The sequence below is a fragment of the Myotis brandtii genome, unplaced genomic scaffold (assembly GCF_000412655.1).
Source record: "Myotis brandtii unplaced genomic scaffold, ASM41265v1 scaffold1852, whole genome shotgun sequence".
Taxonomy (NCBI): domain Eukaryota; kingdom Metazoa; phylum Chordata; class Mammalia; order Chiroptera; family Vespertilionidae; genus Myotis; species Myotis brandtii.
In genome coordinates, this window is record NW_005356876.1 from 132,238 (window position 1) to 147,503 (window position 15,266).

The following is a 15,266-nucleotide window of genomic DNA, read 5'->3' on the forward strand; positions in this document are numbered from 1 at the left end:
TAAGAAAACAAATAAAATTGCAAACATCATGCTTCTAATTTTAGTTGAGAGGCAACTCTTTGACATTCAGAGGTTGCTCATTCAAGTTGTTCCCTCTGCGGGGTGGGGAGTGGAGGGAGCTAGTTAGGAAATTATGATCCTGGGATTTTTAGGATATGTTACATGATCCCTTGGACTGTAACTCATTTTCAAGTTTCTTGTTCTTCTCCTGAAGCCGCTCAATTTCCCGCTCAGATTCCTAAAAGAAAATGTGGAGACTGAACTCACACAATTTAAAATGTTTCCCACATTTGTGAAATTATTTCCCCTGCCAATGCCTATGTTATGAGTTTTTCAAATTTATTTTTAACTATATGTCTTTCTTAACTTCTACCATATCACTTTCTCCTATGCCAACCAATATATTTCTGGGATTTATTTAGCTACAGAAATGTTCTTTCTTATAGTTTCTAAAATATTAGTGACCCAGATCCTATTCTTGGCTTTCTTCACCCACATGCATCATAGTGTTCCTGGAAAATATATCAGTTTTTCCTTCAACTCTGATCTAGGTGGTGTGGATTCTCAAATATATATCTAAGAAGGTGAGAAAGATTAGTGAATTCCATTGGGAAGTTTACTACATAATTCAGAATCATGGCAGATGATTGATCAGGGAACTTAATACAACTCTCCAAAACTTGGTAGCAAGGTAACAGAAATAAGTTGAAGAGATCAGGGCCTGTGCTAGTCCATATTGTATTTCTGGGAGAACATCTGGATTCAACAATGACTCATAGTAGAGCCTGGAGAACAGGAAGATACAGGCAGCCTGGGTATGTAATTACATGGTTAATTCTGTAGCTGGTCACAGAGTATTACTTCATTAGGATGCCTGCAGAGATAAAGTTATACCAGGTACTGAGGAAACAAAAATACCTTGAACTCCACTCAGTCAGATAGACAGACCAGCTATTCTTCCACAAGGCAGGACTCAGAAACGATACTTATCTCTCATAATATTACAATGTCCTCATTTAAAAATAAGATTATAATAGTATTTACAACATAATATAACAATTAGATGACAGAACGACCGTAAAGCCATTGAACAGTGCCTGGTAGTGAATAATTATTGTTTATTAGTGATCTAATAATAAAGGATTCCATGAGATTTTATCCTGCAAGTAGTATCCTTTAGTAACCAGAGATGGTAACAGGTTGAAGCAGTAAGAGAATGTAGTGTCTACTAGTGATTGGGCTGGAAAAGTGACATAATGCTCTACCTTTTAAGCAATGTTTTTGATTCTGTACAGTTGAAGTTAAAATGGTGATGACATAATTTAATACCTGAAGTTTATGTTTTGCATTCCATGCTTCCTCTGCTCTTCCCTTCTCCATCTCCTCAAGTCTTTTCATATGTTCCTGATAATTCTTTTCTCTCTCTTCCCACTTCTGTTCATTCTTCTTTTGTACTTCCTCCAATATTTTTCTTGTAGTTGCTTCAGATTCAGCCTTTATACGTTGCACTGACAAAGAAAAATAAGCAGAGAAACATGAGGATTAAATTGTTATGGCTTATTTTGCCTTTCACCCCATCGTTTTTGTTTTATTCTTATTTCAGAGAGAAAACCTCTTGTGATAGCTTTTGCACTGAAGAAGCAAAAGAAAACTGTAAACAACAGTTAAAAAATCCCCTTGAACTATGGACTATGATGATTTCCAGTGCATTAATGTTGTTGACAACATTTCAAGGGTTTCCCATCTATCTGGAATTTTTTTTTGAACAGCTTTACTGATGTATAATGGTAACACTACTTATTGCCAAATGTATTTTTTATCTATCTACTAGTAGCCTGGTGCACAAAAATTTGTGCACTCAGGGGTGAGGGTGAGGGGTGGGTCCAGACCCCTCAGCCCAACCTGCACCCTCTGTCATGTTCCGGGACCCCGGCCCCTCCTGGCCTAGGCACAGGCCTACAGGCTTGAGGGGGCCTGGCTCCCGAGGCCCCATTTTATCAAGAGAACAAAGTCAGCATTAGTTACAGCCCTCACCGAACCCAGTACACTGCATCTGTGCGTACAACTGCCTCAGGGCGATATGCAAATTAACTGCCAACAAAGATGGCCTGCTTCGCCCTACTGAATTACTAACATCTTGAGGACATAGCTCTGTCTTATCCTGCTTCAACTTCAGTGCCTGGCCTGGTGCCAGGGACCTGAGAGGGTTTGCTGAGTGAGTGAGTGAATAATGAGTGAGTGAATGAGTGAATGAATGAGCAAGTAAGTGAACGAGCAAGCAGCTATGGGGTGGGAACTTCCACCGCGTTGCCATGGCAACTCGGCAGAAGTTCCGGCCCCACTCCCGGCTGCCTGAAGCCCAACCTGGGAATTTCCTGCCCTGCTCCCAGTGGCCTGGCACCCCTCTCCTGGCTGCATAGTTCACACCCCGCTCCTGGCTGCCTGATGCAAACCCTGGGAAGTTCCCACCCTGCTCCCAGGGGCCCCACACCCCTCTCCCAGCTGCATAGTTCGCACAGGGCAAAGGTGGCCCGGGTTCTCTGCCTTTGCCTTGCACCCGGCTTTTGCCTGCCGCCTGGGTTTCTGATCACCATCAGTAGCAGGCGGCTTCTTCTGTCCTTCCCCTTTCGCCTCCCATCATTGTGCCTATGTATGCAAATTAACCGCCATCTTTGTTGGCAGTTAATTTGCATATCGCCCTGATTAGCCAATGGGAAGCGTAGCAGAGGTACGCAAAAAGGGTTAATTACCCTTTTTGTCTTTTATTAGATAGGATGATACATGTGTATACCTGATAAACCACATTCAAGTTAGGAGCATATCTATGACTGAAACATCTCCTCATGCCCTTTGGCTCTCCTCCTGAACATAAAACCTCATCCCCATCACTAGGCAAAACCACTGGCCAGTTTCTGTGACTAGAGAATAGTTTGCTTTTTCTGGAATTTTACATAAATGGAATCATACAGTATGTAGACTTTTTTGTCTGCCTTCTTTCACTCAGCATATTTATTTTTATAACATTGTTTTATGTATCAATAGTTTATTCCATCTTATTGCTCAGTAGTATTTTTTGTATGGATATGTTAAATTTTGTTCTCCACCTGTTGATGGACATTTGGCTTGTTTCCAGTTGTTGGCTATTACCAAGAAAGCAGTTATGAACATTTTCAAACAAGGTATTGTATGTACATAAACTTTCAACTTTACAGAGGATATATCTAGGAGCAAATGATTAGACTGCATGGTAGGTATTTGTTAAACTTTTTAAGAAACTGACAAACTGTTTTCCAGAGCAATTTACAATTTACATTCCCACAGCAGAGTATAAGGGTTCCAGTTGCTCCACATTCCCACCAACACTTGAGATGTTTAGTCCTTTTAATTTTAGCCTTTCTAGTAGTGCACGGTGGTATCTCATTGTGGCTTGAATTTCCACTTTTCTAGTAAGTAATGATGTTAATAACTAATGATGCTGTTTAATGTGCTTATTGCCATCCAAATATACATTTTTGATGAAGTATCTGTTCAAATTATATCATTTTTTTCTCACACTTTGGATGTTTGCTTTTCCAATTAGTGAGATATTTGCTGAATTTTAAGAGTTCTTTAAGTATTTTGGATACAAGTCCTTTATCTGATGTGTGCTTTGAAAATAGCTACTTCCAATCTGTGTCTGGCCTTTTCATTCAATGAAAAATCTGCTGTTTCAAAGAGCAGAGTTCTTAATTTTGAAGTACAATTTATTATTTTTATATTCAGAGTGTTTTTAGCTATTCTCACCTTCAATCTCATGTTGCATCTCTTCCTCCTGGTGTTTCCTCAATAACTCTTCAACCTAGTGATGCAGCATAAGTTAGAATTATGAAATAAAGACTATGAGTTTAAGCAAAACCCAGTAATACATGCATTAATTCAATATAGTTTTATCACCCAAATAACAATCATTGTAGAATTCAAATAGCTCTTTGATGTTTTTGTCCAGTATTTCCAAACCTTTGGACCTAATAGTAGGAGTTTGTACTTATGTGCCCTTAGCAGGATCCGACTGGGAATGGAGAGGGGTTGGGGCTGGGTCAGGCCTGACAACTATGCCAGGAATGTGTTTCAGTCCTAGAGATGTTCTTTGGGAAGGATGGAGGTTTAGTTCTATTTTTCAGTTCCTCTGAGGTAGGATGGCTACACACATGTTACCCATAATGGGAACTGCTGACTCTCGAGAACACTGGCAAGCAAACTCTAGATAAGGACAAAAAATGCATTTACTCTGGACATGTAGAAAGAAGCAGGCTGATGTGGAAACGAATGCAGCACATTTTAGAATTTTCAGCATCCCATATTTCATATCATGTATAATCTGAGACTTTAAGACCAGTTAGCACTATATCAGGTGTTTTTGATGGGTGTTCCAAACATCCTAAGAACTGAAGTCATAGTCACTTGGGGCACAAGGAAACTCTATGATCACCACAAACAGCAGTTTGGAAGCCTGGAGCATGTTAACTGACCTCCCAAAACTCTAATACCACAGAAGGTGCTTAGTCTTAAAGACTTAGGGCTTTAGAATGATCCAATTAAGTTGACATGTCACAGAATCATTTGTAACTTTAATTAAAACTTTTGCTGCTCTTCCCATGAGAAACCATGTTACTTACCTTTAGACTTTGCCCACCCCATGCCCAGACTTACACTCTGCATGTACTTTGCCATTTTTTCCCGGTTTTTCTGTTCATTTTCTTTTTCTATCTTCATTTTGTCCTTCAGTAGGGCTATGTTTTTCTTGAAGCTTCTCTTTTGAGCCTCCATTTTTTGCTGTGTTTCATTCAGTGTTTGCCTTAGAAGCTCCTGTTCCCTTTCCACTGCCTCCGTCTTGGCCTGCTCAGCTGTTCCATGGTGGTTTTACAGAGAGAAGAAAATAACAACTATACCTAGCTGCACCTTCCAAAGATTAAGCCTAAAATGGTTTTATAATGGCAGAAAGGAATCTATGAATATTCTTACTAACAATACCAGCAAAACATGTTTCAGAATGTGATGGAAAGGCACTGATTGCTTGAGGGAGCAATTAAAACTCACCTGGTTATTTTAGATTTAGCCAAGTTATTCTAATGCTTTTGTGGAAACACCTTGTTTCAAGAAGGATTTGCTCTCATACATTGAGGGGCACTGCAGGAACGCCCCTGCCCACTGTGATCACAGCCCTGCCCTGTACCTGCTAGAGCCTTCTCTCCAGCAGTGAGGGCCTTGTCAGCCTGCAGGATGGATTCCTTTGTTGCAGCCTGTAACTGCTTGAAGTTCTGGAGGACCTCCATTGCCTGAGGAAACAAGGAGCACAGACTCTTCTAGCTGGGAAGTCATTGTTCAACAAAACTGAAAAATTGACCCTGTAAAGTGGTCATCTTCCTTAGGATCCCACAATGGTTCCCTTCATTCCATGGCCACAGTAAGAAATCCAATCACTTTAGTTAGAATAAAACTCTTTGTGACAACCTCTTTCCCAGCTCTACAGTCCTGTCCTAATGATGTCAGCCACCACCCATCTCAGGTTATAGACGACCAGGTTTATGTGCAGTTCTACAAACACTCTTTCTCAATTGTTCCCAGTATTTGCACTTTATTTTTCTTCTAACTGGATGCTCATTTACCCTTTCTTCACTCATAGCATCTATTGATACTTCAACTTGTAGCTTCTACCTCCTCTTCCAGGAAGCTTTGCTAAACTTCCTTCTGAGATTTGACTGGATGCTACATACATATACCTACCCTGCCACCTCTACCACTTACTGGCTGTGTGTTCTTAGGTCACTTATTAGCTTCTCAGTGCATATCATTTCTTAATTGTATGATAGGGATGGCAGTAGTACCTAAAATCATACTATTCTGAAGATTGAATTGATAATCAAAACAGAGCACCTAAGAATATACTTGGTTTAGAAAGTGTGTGCTCAATATATACTTGCCATCATCAGCAGCATTTTTATCACTATTAGTGCATACCTGTATGATAGCCATTATCCCCCACAGCCAATTGACTATTTATATTTCCTTTTTAGGTAAGATCATAAGCTTCTTGAGAATATCATTTTTTAAATTATTTATCTATTATACACAGTGCAAAACTATTACATTGTTTCCTAAAGAAAGGCATGTTCTCTTTTATCTACATTCCTGATAATAAATCTTATATATGGGAAAACAACTTCTATTTATTTGGGTATTTAATTAATTGTGGATATAGAAGATAAAGATGTACAGATATCACCATGCTTTGCTCTCTCTTCACCAATGGCCCTGTGATCTTAGATTTTCAAAAGGATACACAAAGTCTTTGTGACCTCCTCTGCTGGTCTTCCCCCCTCTTTTTATTGCTCACCTTCACTCCTTTCCTGGGCACCATGTTATAGGACTGTTCAAGTTTGTCTATTGCTTCTAAGTAGAGCTTGTATCCATTAGGCACAGAGAACATTCCTCTTGAAATACTTTCCATCAGGGGTTCTGAAAGCTGCTTAAGCTGAGCCTGGCAATATTTTCCAGATCATCTTCATTCTGCAGCAAGAAATACTCCTTCTTTTTCTCTATGATGCCCTGCCAGGGAATATTGAGAAGTACAAAGAAAAGAGGCTCTTAAAAGGGAAGACCCAACTGTGATCCTCTTGGAAGAAACAGGTGGTCTGGAGCATGGAATCATAGAGCAGCATCAAGAAACTAATTTAGTCTCAGTTAAGACCAATTCTTTGGGTGACCTGTGGGAATTTCCTTAATTCTCTTTCGTTCAGGCTGAAAATTTGTGAAATGATGAGGAGGTTTGTAGACACAAACTCCATGGTTCCTTTATTTTTTAAATTGAGTTATAATTGAGATATTACATTATATTAATTTCAGATGTACAACATAATGATTTGATGTTTGCATACATTGCAAAATGATCACCCCAGTGTCTAGTTATTATCTGTCACCTTATGTAGTAACAAAAGTTATTTTTCTTTTCATGAGAAGTTTTAAGTTGGACTCTGTTAGCCAATTCCAAATATGCAATCCAGTATTATCAACGGTTTCTTTATCAGTCATAGTATTAACAGAGGTCCATCCATTGACAATGAGCAATGGAAAGTTCAATATGACTGGAAGTAGTCTTTCCTCTGCAAATTTGGATTGCTATAAGTAAAAATACATACACATTAAATAAACTGTACACTAGTGAAGTAAGTGGTCACTGAACAGAGTTTTGAACTCCTCATGAATTATTTCAATGAGGGTTTAATTGTGCAAAATTATAGGAACAGTAATTTTTTGTTATACTTGAAAAATTACAATCCTGTTGGTTTTCTTCTTATGAAGTGAGAGGTTTTCTTTGTTTTTTGGGGTTTTTTTTTGTTAATCATCACCCAAGGATATTTTCCCATTGATTTTTTAAAAAGAGAGTGGAAGGAGAGGGAAGAGACAGAGAGAAACATCAATGTTAGAAAGATACATTGATTGGGAATCAAACCTGGGACCCTTCAGTCCATGGACGAATGCTCTATCCACTAAGCCAAACTGACTAGGGTGTGAAGTGAGAGTTTTGTAACTTATAGGATGGTCAATGACAAATTCAAAGACAAGATGAATGTGCTTATGTTAAATAGAATTATGTTGTCCTCAAGAGTTCTCTATCCTGGTTTCCATACACTACAGTCCCTAGAGCTGTGAATATGCTGAATATTGATCCATGATTAGATTATTATATGGCACAGGTTGACATTAAGAAGTGGAGATTACTCAAGTGTGCACACTTAAATATATCAGCTCTTTAAAAGAAGTTTTCTCCAGTTGGTGGCAGAAAGGTAGTCAAAGATATTAGAAACAAGATAAGGATACAATGCACCATTGCTGCTTTGAATATGTACAAGCAGTTCCCATGAGCCTCCTTATGATATGTTAGTTTCAGGTGTACATTTCCATCTTGTTTTCAGCTTTTGATACACAGAGCAGAGCACCCATACATCTTGTGACAGGAACTCAACTGAAGAATTGTGAACTAATAAATGTGTGTTTTTGCCATAACCAGTTTGGCTCAGTGGATAGAGCGTCGGCCTTCGGACTGAAAGGTCCCAGGTTTGATTCCGGTCAAGGGCATGTACCTTGGTTGCGGGCACATCCCCAGTGGGAGGTGTGCGGGAGGTGTGCGGGAGGTGGCTGATCGATGTTTCTAACTCTCTATCTCTCTCTTCCTCTCTGTAATAAATCAATAAAATATATTTTTAAAAATTTGTGTTTTTTGCAAACTGCTAATAAGCACACATTAATTTGTTTTGCCATAATAGAAATAAGGAGCCAATTGTTCAGAAAAAGAATGAATGTTAGTCTATAGACCACTATAGACTACAGTCAATCACATGAATTTAAGCTCTTTTACAATGGAAAATACATGAACTATGGGTCAAAAAAGGACTATCTGGGCATCAATCCAGAAGAACAGGAAGTAGGAAGGATATATGCTAAGGCATATTACCATAAGCTTTTCCTGGAACCCCTGCTTTTCATCCATAATGGAATGCTCCATGAAGATCTCAAGGGCTTCCTTCTCACAGGCTGCGTGCAGGTCCAGCAGCTCCTGCAGCGTGTCTGTGGGGAAGCTCACTCTCTGGGCCATCTGCTCGCTATAGTGGTCAGCTGCCTTCTGCATGGCTGCTGAGTTTTCACGCTCAGCCAGAGTTGTCACTGCATTTTCCAAACAAGGCACTGCTCCACCATTGATGGCATCCACATAGGCCTTTCCCAGAATCCCTAGCCCTGAATGATACATGATATTCAGGAAATGGACAGGAAGTTCTCACTCATGCTTTATAAACTTTAGAGATCAGCATTCTAACAGTAACAAAAATTTTATTGAAATGAAAATTTCTGGCTTCTCTTTTTCTTTTCCTCCTTATCTTCTTCCTTACCCTCATCCTTGTTACCTCTTCCTTTTTCTTCCACAAATCCACTTCTTTATAATAACATCACTATGTCTCCTATACACTTTCCCTTTTATGGTTCTCACATTTATCACAGGATAACATAAACTTAAAGATCTCAGCCAATATTTTCAAGAGTCTCCTAGATACATTTCCCAATTGAAATAAAATTAAATAGAGTTTATTTTACAGGTTAATAGTTAATTTGTGGGAAAATTTTTCCAATGAAAATTTATTTAAAAAAATCCTCAAGAATTCCGGGAATCTCAGCCCTATATTTGGTTTAATATTTGTATGTCTGCCCAGGTGGAATATCTGTGAAGGTAGTCCTGCACATAAGGCTATAGTTAACTTTTCTTCTCAAACTCTAATGAGCATTCAGAGCCTTATGTTCTGCTATATATTTTTTCTATCTGGTGTAAATTCTCAAAATATTTTGTGTATCCTCAACAAGACACACTCATCTCATTGGCTTTCTAATCATCATGCAGATTCCTCTCCTTAACAGCAGCGTGTGCTTATGTCATTAGTGTATTAGTTTCATGAGACACAGTAGGCTTCAACAATCCTTCATATTGGGAAACTTTGATGAAAAAACATGCATTTTTATGTGTGGCATGTATCTATGCCTTTTCACATCACATAGAGAAGGAAACAAAACTGCTGAAAAACCCTGGGTACAATCACACACAATGAACTGCAGAGAAACATGCTGTAACAAAGGAGACTCACGATTTCCAGTGACAATGATTCCCTCTCTGAGGGTCTTGGTTTTTGCTTCTGTGAAGATATAGTTACAGAAATTTTTGGATTGCTCCTGGAAACTGCACTCTAGTTGGTTTTCTGACACCCCATCCATACGGTGTAATAATTTTTTGTCAGTTGTAGGCCGGTCAAAGGTAAAGCACTTTCGCTTGGGAAAGAACTTCCTGATATACTTTCTAGGGATGTTGGCTTGCTGGATTTTGGGATCCTCCCCTGTAGAGAAGAAAAAAGAACAGTGATTGGTGAGACAGTCTTCAGAAAAGAATGTTCATTTCCATGGTGCTTGCATATCTCCTATTTAATCATCAAAATCAACATAATGATAATCTTCCCAAAACATAGATTTGTGAGTGTGTGTGTGTGTGTGTGTGTATGTGTGTGTGTGTGTGTCCATCCAGAACCAGGAGTAAAAGAAGTACTTCTGAGGAAGAAGGGGAAGCAGTTACTCCATCTGAAGAAACTTATGATTGTTTTTCTTAGCCCTTCTATGATTTCCAATGGCTTGACTATTTATTATATATTTTTGAATGATAGATTAGTCCCCAAAATTGTCAGAAATACTCTTGATATTATAGTCCTCATGTCAGAAATATAATGTGGGCTTTAAAGTAAGAGTAAAATATTTCCTGGTAGATATATGAAAATTTATTATATTGCTAGGAAAAATATGATGATGAGGACAGACAATAATAAGAACAACTTCTAATAATCAGAGTGAAAAATACACACAACTGGGGTGGGGCTTGGGTGGGGAGAGATTAACCAGGGAATTTACATACATGCACATATGTATAGCCCATGGACACAGACAATAGAGTGGTGAAGGCAATAGAGGGATGGGTGTGGGGTGGAGGAGGTCAATGGCAAAAACAACAACAACAAAAAAAAACAAATGGGACATCTGTAATACTTTCAACAATAAAGATTAGAAAAACTAAAGCAGAAATTCCTAACTTGGTATTGACAGATAAAATTATGTGCTCCCATAAACTCCATGATGTGTGCATATGAGAGAGAGAGAGGGAAAAGAGAGAGAGAGAGAGAGAGAGAGAGAGAGAGAGAGAGAATGAGTGTGCATTACAAATTTGCTTGGGGAGAATTTATATGGTTTTCAAGGGAATCTTTGATCACACAAATGTTCAGAAAATCTCCAATAAATGGATTTGAATGAGGAAAAAAGCCTATCTAATAAAAGAATAATATGTAAATTGACCATCACTCCAACACACAAGATGGCCACCCCCATGTGGACACAAGATGGCCAGCAGGGGAAGGGAATTGTGGGTGATCAGGCCTGCAGGGGAGGGCAGTTGGGGGTGACCAAGCCTGCAGGGGAGGGCAGTTGGGGATGACCAGGCTGGCAAGGGAGGGCAGTTAGGGGCAATTGGGCCAGCAGGAGAGCAGTTAGGCGTTGATCAGGCTGGCAGGGGGAGTAGTTAGGGGGTGATCAGGTGGCAGGCAGAAGTGGTTAGGGGAAATCCGGCAGGCAGGCAGGCGAGCGGTTGGGAGCCAGCAGTCCTGGATTGTGAGAGGGATGTCTGACTGCCTGTTTAAGCCTGATTCCACCAGGATTGGGCTTAAACGGGCAGTTGAACATCCCTCGAAGGGTCCCAGATTGGAGAGGGGGCAGGGTGGGCTGAGGGACACCTGCCCCATGCATGAATTTTGTGCACTGGGCCTCTAGTACAATATAAATATGCTCAGAGACTTTTTAGCAGATAACATCGACAAGTAAGGTTAACCTAATGTCACTTGGAGACTTCACCTCTTCTCTATATCAGATTATATTGGTCATGATAATGTCACATAGAGTAATTCTGGGCATATATCAACTGTTCAATAAATGATTTTAGAATGAATAAATAAATGATTAAATTAGCAAAAATGGACATGCTTCTAGGTACCACTCATTTTCGTCTTGGCTAAATGTATTCTGTATAATGAATGTGTTATATGAACATGATAATAGGCTATGGAATGAAGAGAGTGATGTTATAACAATGAGATAATGAAGGATTTGCAGTCTTACTGGAAGGATATGTTAAATTTTGGGAAACATATACATATATACATATGATGTAACTATACAGGCTATTAAAAGAGACTATATAAAATATATTTACAAAATGAAGTCACTTGATAACTTTGTGATTCTGAGTTAACCATCATCCATAGTGATGGGCATTTTTCTATAAATAGAAGCAAAGGAGCACTAAACTTAATCGGAAACACAAGTATTTGAGCCTTAGGAAGTCTTAGCACTGGTTGTTATCCTCAAAACTTTTTCATGGTGTCAAATTTCCTAAAATCTTTGGTCTAATATTGGGTTTTCCTTTTCCTCAGCTAGCTTAAATCCTGGTCACTGGACTATTTTTAGTAATAATAACAATTGAAACCATACCCATCTGTCATACACATAATACCATTAGCATGGGCCTCAGTGCAATAAAAAATAAAGATTATATTGACCTTAAGTGCTGAATGACAGGGCTCAGTTAATCCCATCTCCTATCGAGCCCTTTACTACCCAGACCATCCCCTGGTACCTGGAACCAACTTCAAGGCATTCTCCAGGTACTCATCTTCACTGATGGTACGTCCATCTAACTCCAGCTCCAGCGTGAAATCCCGTACAGCCCAAACAAAGTCTGGAAAGAAACTTGCAAACTCGGCTGAGTCATCTCCTTCACCAGAGCTGGGAGACGACTTTGTCCTGATTAGCTTTGTTAGTTCAGTCACATAGCTGAGATCTTAGCTAAGGAATGAGAAGTGCACCACGCCAAAATTTCCAGATCTCACCCAGAAATCATTTTTATTAACATTCCTATTCACTCTGTGTCCCTTTTTCCTCAATCATGAATATTGACACAAGGAAAAGCAACAACAAAAGAGTCCCAGTTATTTTCCCATAGCCTCCATGACACATGGTGGTTGGGTTCCTGGAAGGATACTGCAGCTGCTCCAGGGCCTGGTGGTTGATGGTGCTCATGCTGTTGTAGACAAACATGCTGCTCAGAAGCACAGCCAGGGCAAAGATCCATGAGTCGTTTTTTGAGTCGCCCTAGAAAGTGTATTACAGCAGGGTATTAGGTACCTACTGTTCAATCACCCATTCAGTTGTTCATGCACTATGTCAGCAATACTACAACTGAACAATAGGGCAAATAACATATACTGTGATGACAGTGCTAAATTTAAACCTCATTTTTGGGTTTTTACATTGACTCCTCTCAAGGTCTGAGTTCTTTAGCAATTAAAAGAAGTGAATGACACTATACATGTGTGTCAAATGTTTAAAACAGTTCCAAGAACATAGATGTATGCAATGATAAGTGCGTAATGATTTCTTTGCAACTTTCTCTTGACCATGAGCTTATTAGTGACACAAATGCTAGTCAATTAAATTCACTAACTTCTCATGGTGCATCTAAAAAATGCCAGATACCATGTTTAGTTTTGTGGATATAAAGTTTCATAGGGCAATCTCTGACCTCCAGAGATGACTTCCTGGAGGTGCAAATTTACATGACAACATGTAAATGCATCCAAGGTGATCAACTCTGCCAGGAGTGCAACCCAATGTTTTAACATAAAAGACAAAGGGGGAATGCAAAACCCAGAAAACTTACTCTGTAATTTCAGGGCAAGAAGGGATTATATCTGAATGAGATACAATCCTATTAGGTTGAAAGTAGCTGGGCTTTAAAGAATGTGCAGAATGTGGAACTGTGTAAAGAAAGAGACCATGTAGATGGAAGGATCTAGAAAAGCCAATCAGAATAGTCAGAAAGTGTGTTCATACAAAGATATAACATGTTATTTTATTTGATTGAAGTATTGGCTATGTATGTGGTAGGAATAGATGATGAGTCTGAACATAACATTCAGGGTAAATCATGAATGATGTTTCAATAGAATTAGATACTGCTAAAAACACTAGAGTTCCAAGGACAGTATGTACTTTGGCTTCTATCAGATGACAAGTAGTTATGCTTTGGCTCCTTTAAAATGTAATTAGCTAAAAAGAAGAAGGTTTATGTAAACTATAATGTGTTAGCAATCAATATATCATCTTGGGTTTACACTGAGGTGACTACTGAGTACTTTAAACTTGAATTATGCTAATAAGCCAACCAGAGAAAGACAAGTACCACACGATTTCATTCCTATGTGAAACCTAATGAACAAAATGAACTAACAATCAAAATAGAAACAGACTGCTTGGTCGGTATTGCTCAGTGGTTGAGCATTGACCTAGGAACCAAGAGGTCACTGGTTTGATTCCCAATCAGGACACATGCCCGGGTTGCGGGCTCAATCCCCCAGTAGGGGTCATGCAGGAGGCAACCGGTCTATGAAGTTTCTTTCTCATCCCTCTCCTTTCCTCTCTCTCTCTAATAACCAATAAAAAAACATATAAAAATAGAGACAGACACATAGCTAGAGAGCAGGCTGACAGGAGTGTGTGTTTGTGTGTGTGTGTGTGTGGGGGGGGTGTATTGAGAAAAATGAGAATATTGAGCAAAAAAGAAAAAAAAGAGAAATAACTCATGGACAGGCAACAGTGTTGTGATTGCCAGTGGAGTGGGTTGAGAGAATTTGGAGGAAGGTATAGGGGGAATAAATGATGATGGACAGACACTTGACTTTGAAATGGTAAACTCACAATATAGTATACAGATAATGTGCTGTAGAATTATGCACCTGAAACCTGTATAATTTTGATTATATAATGTCACCCCAATAAATTCAATTAAAAATTAATATTAAAATTCAGAATTTAATTCCCTCCCTCCCCCTATTCTTTTTGCAGTAATGAAGCCAAAGACCACTATGCTACTATCATTTTAGACTCTGGCTAATACAAATAAGGACACAAGATTGACTGCAAATAACACAGCAAAGACAAAATACATTAAAATATCCCATTTATATATATTTTTGGTGGGTCTAGCTCCTTGGTTGGCAAACTGCGGCACACAAGCCACATGCGGCTCTTTGGCCCCTTGAGTGTGGCTCTTCCACAAAATACCACGTGCGGGAGCACGTACAGTGCAATTGAAACTTTGTGGCCCATGTGCAGAAGTCGTTTTTAGGCCTGGGCGAGTCTATTTTGAAGAAGTACTGTTGATATTTGGCTCTGTTGACTAATGAGTTTGCCGACCACTGATCTAGCTCATGAATTTATAGAAGTCAGGCAGAAATTCATCTCTAAAGCCCAGAGACTTGGACTAAAACCTTAATGTATGTGTCTGGGGTAGCTGAAGTGATTTTGAATATTATTTAAATACTAGAGGCCCGGTGCACAAAAATTTGTGCACTCGGGGGGTAGAGGGGGTCCCTCAGCCCGGCCTGTGCCCTCTCGCAGTCTGGGACCCCTCAGGAGATAACGACCTGCTGGCTTAGGCCTGCTCCTGGGTGGCAGAGGGCAGGCCCAATCCCTAGGTGCAGCCCCTGGTCGGGCTCAGAGCAGGGCTGATTGGGGAGTTGGGGCGCCGCCCCCTGTCATGCACAGAGCAAGGCGGATCGGGAGGTTGCGATGCCACCCTCAGTCATGCTCAGGGT

At 39.6% G+C, this 15,266-nt stretch overlaps 1 protein-coding gene across 1 annotated transcript in view; it reads right to left on the minus strand.

Moving 5' to 3' along the window:
• The window catches only part of LOC102262248 (guanylate-binding protein 4-like), a 24,041-nt gene continuing 8,775 nt past the window's right edge, over positions 1 to 15,266 (minus strand). The window contains 11 exon segments of the mRNA XM_014537939.1: positions 1 to 238; positions 1,330 to 1,508; positions 3,784 to 3,838; positions 4,690 to 4,883; positions 5,213 to 5,315; positions 6,374 to 6,537; positions 6,540 to 6,585; positions 8,492 to 8,772; positions 9,669 to 9,914; positions 12,248 to 12,444; positions 12,653 to 12,762. Coding sequence (XP_014393425.1) covers positions 149 to 238; positions 1,330 to 1,508; positions 3,784 to 3,838; positions 4,690 to 4,883; positions 5,213 to 5,315; positions 6,374 to 6,537; positions 6,540 to 6,585; positions 8,492 to 8,772; positions 9,669 to 9,914; positions 12,248 to 12,444; positions 12,653 to 12,762 — 1,665 coding nt within the window. The 3' untranslated portion in view covers positions 1 to 148.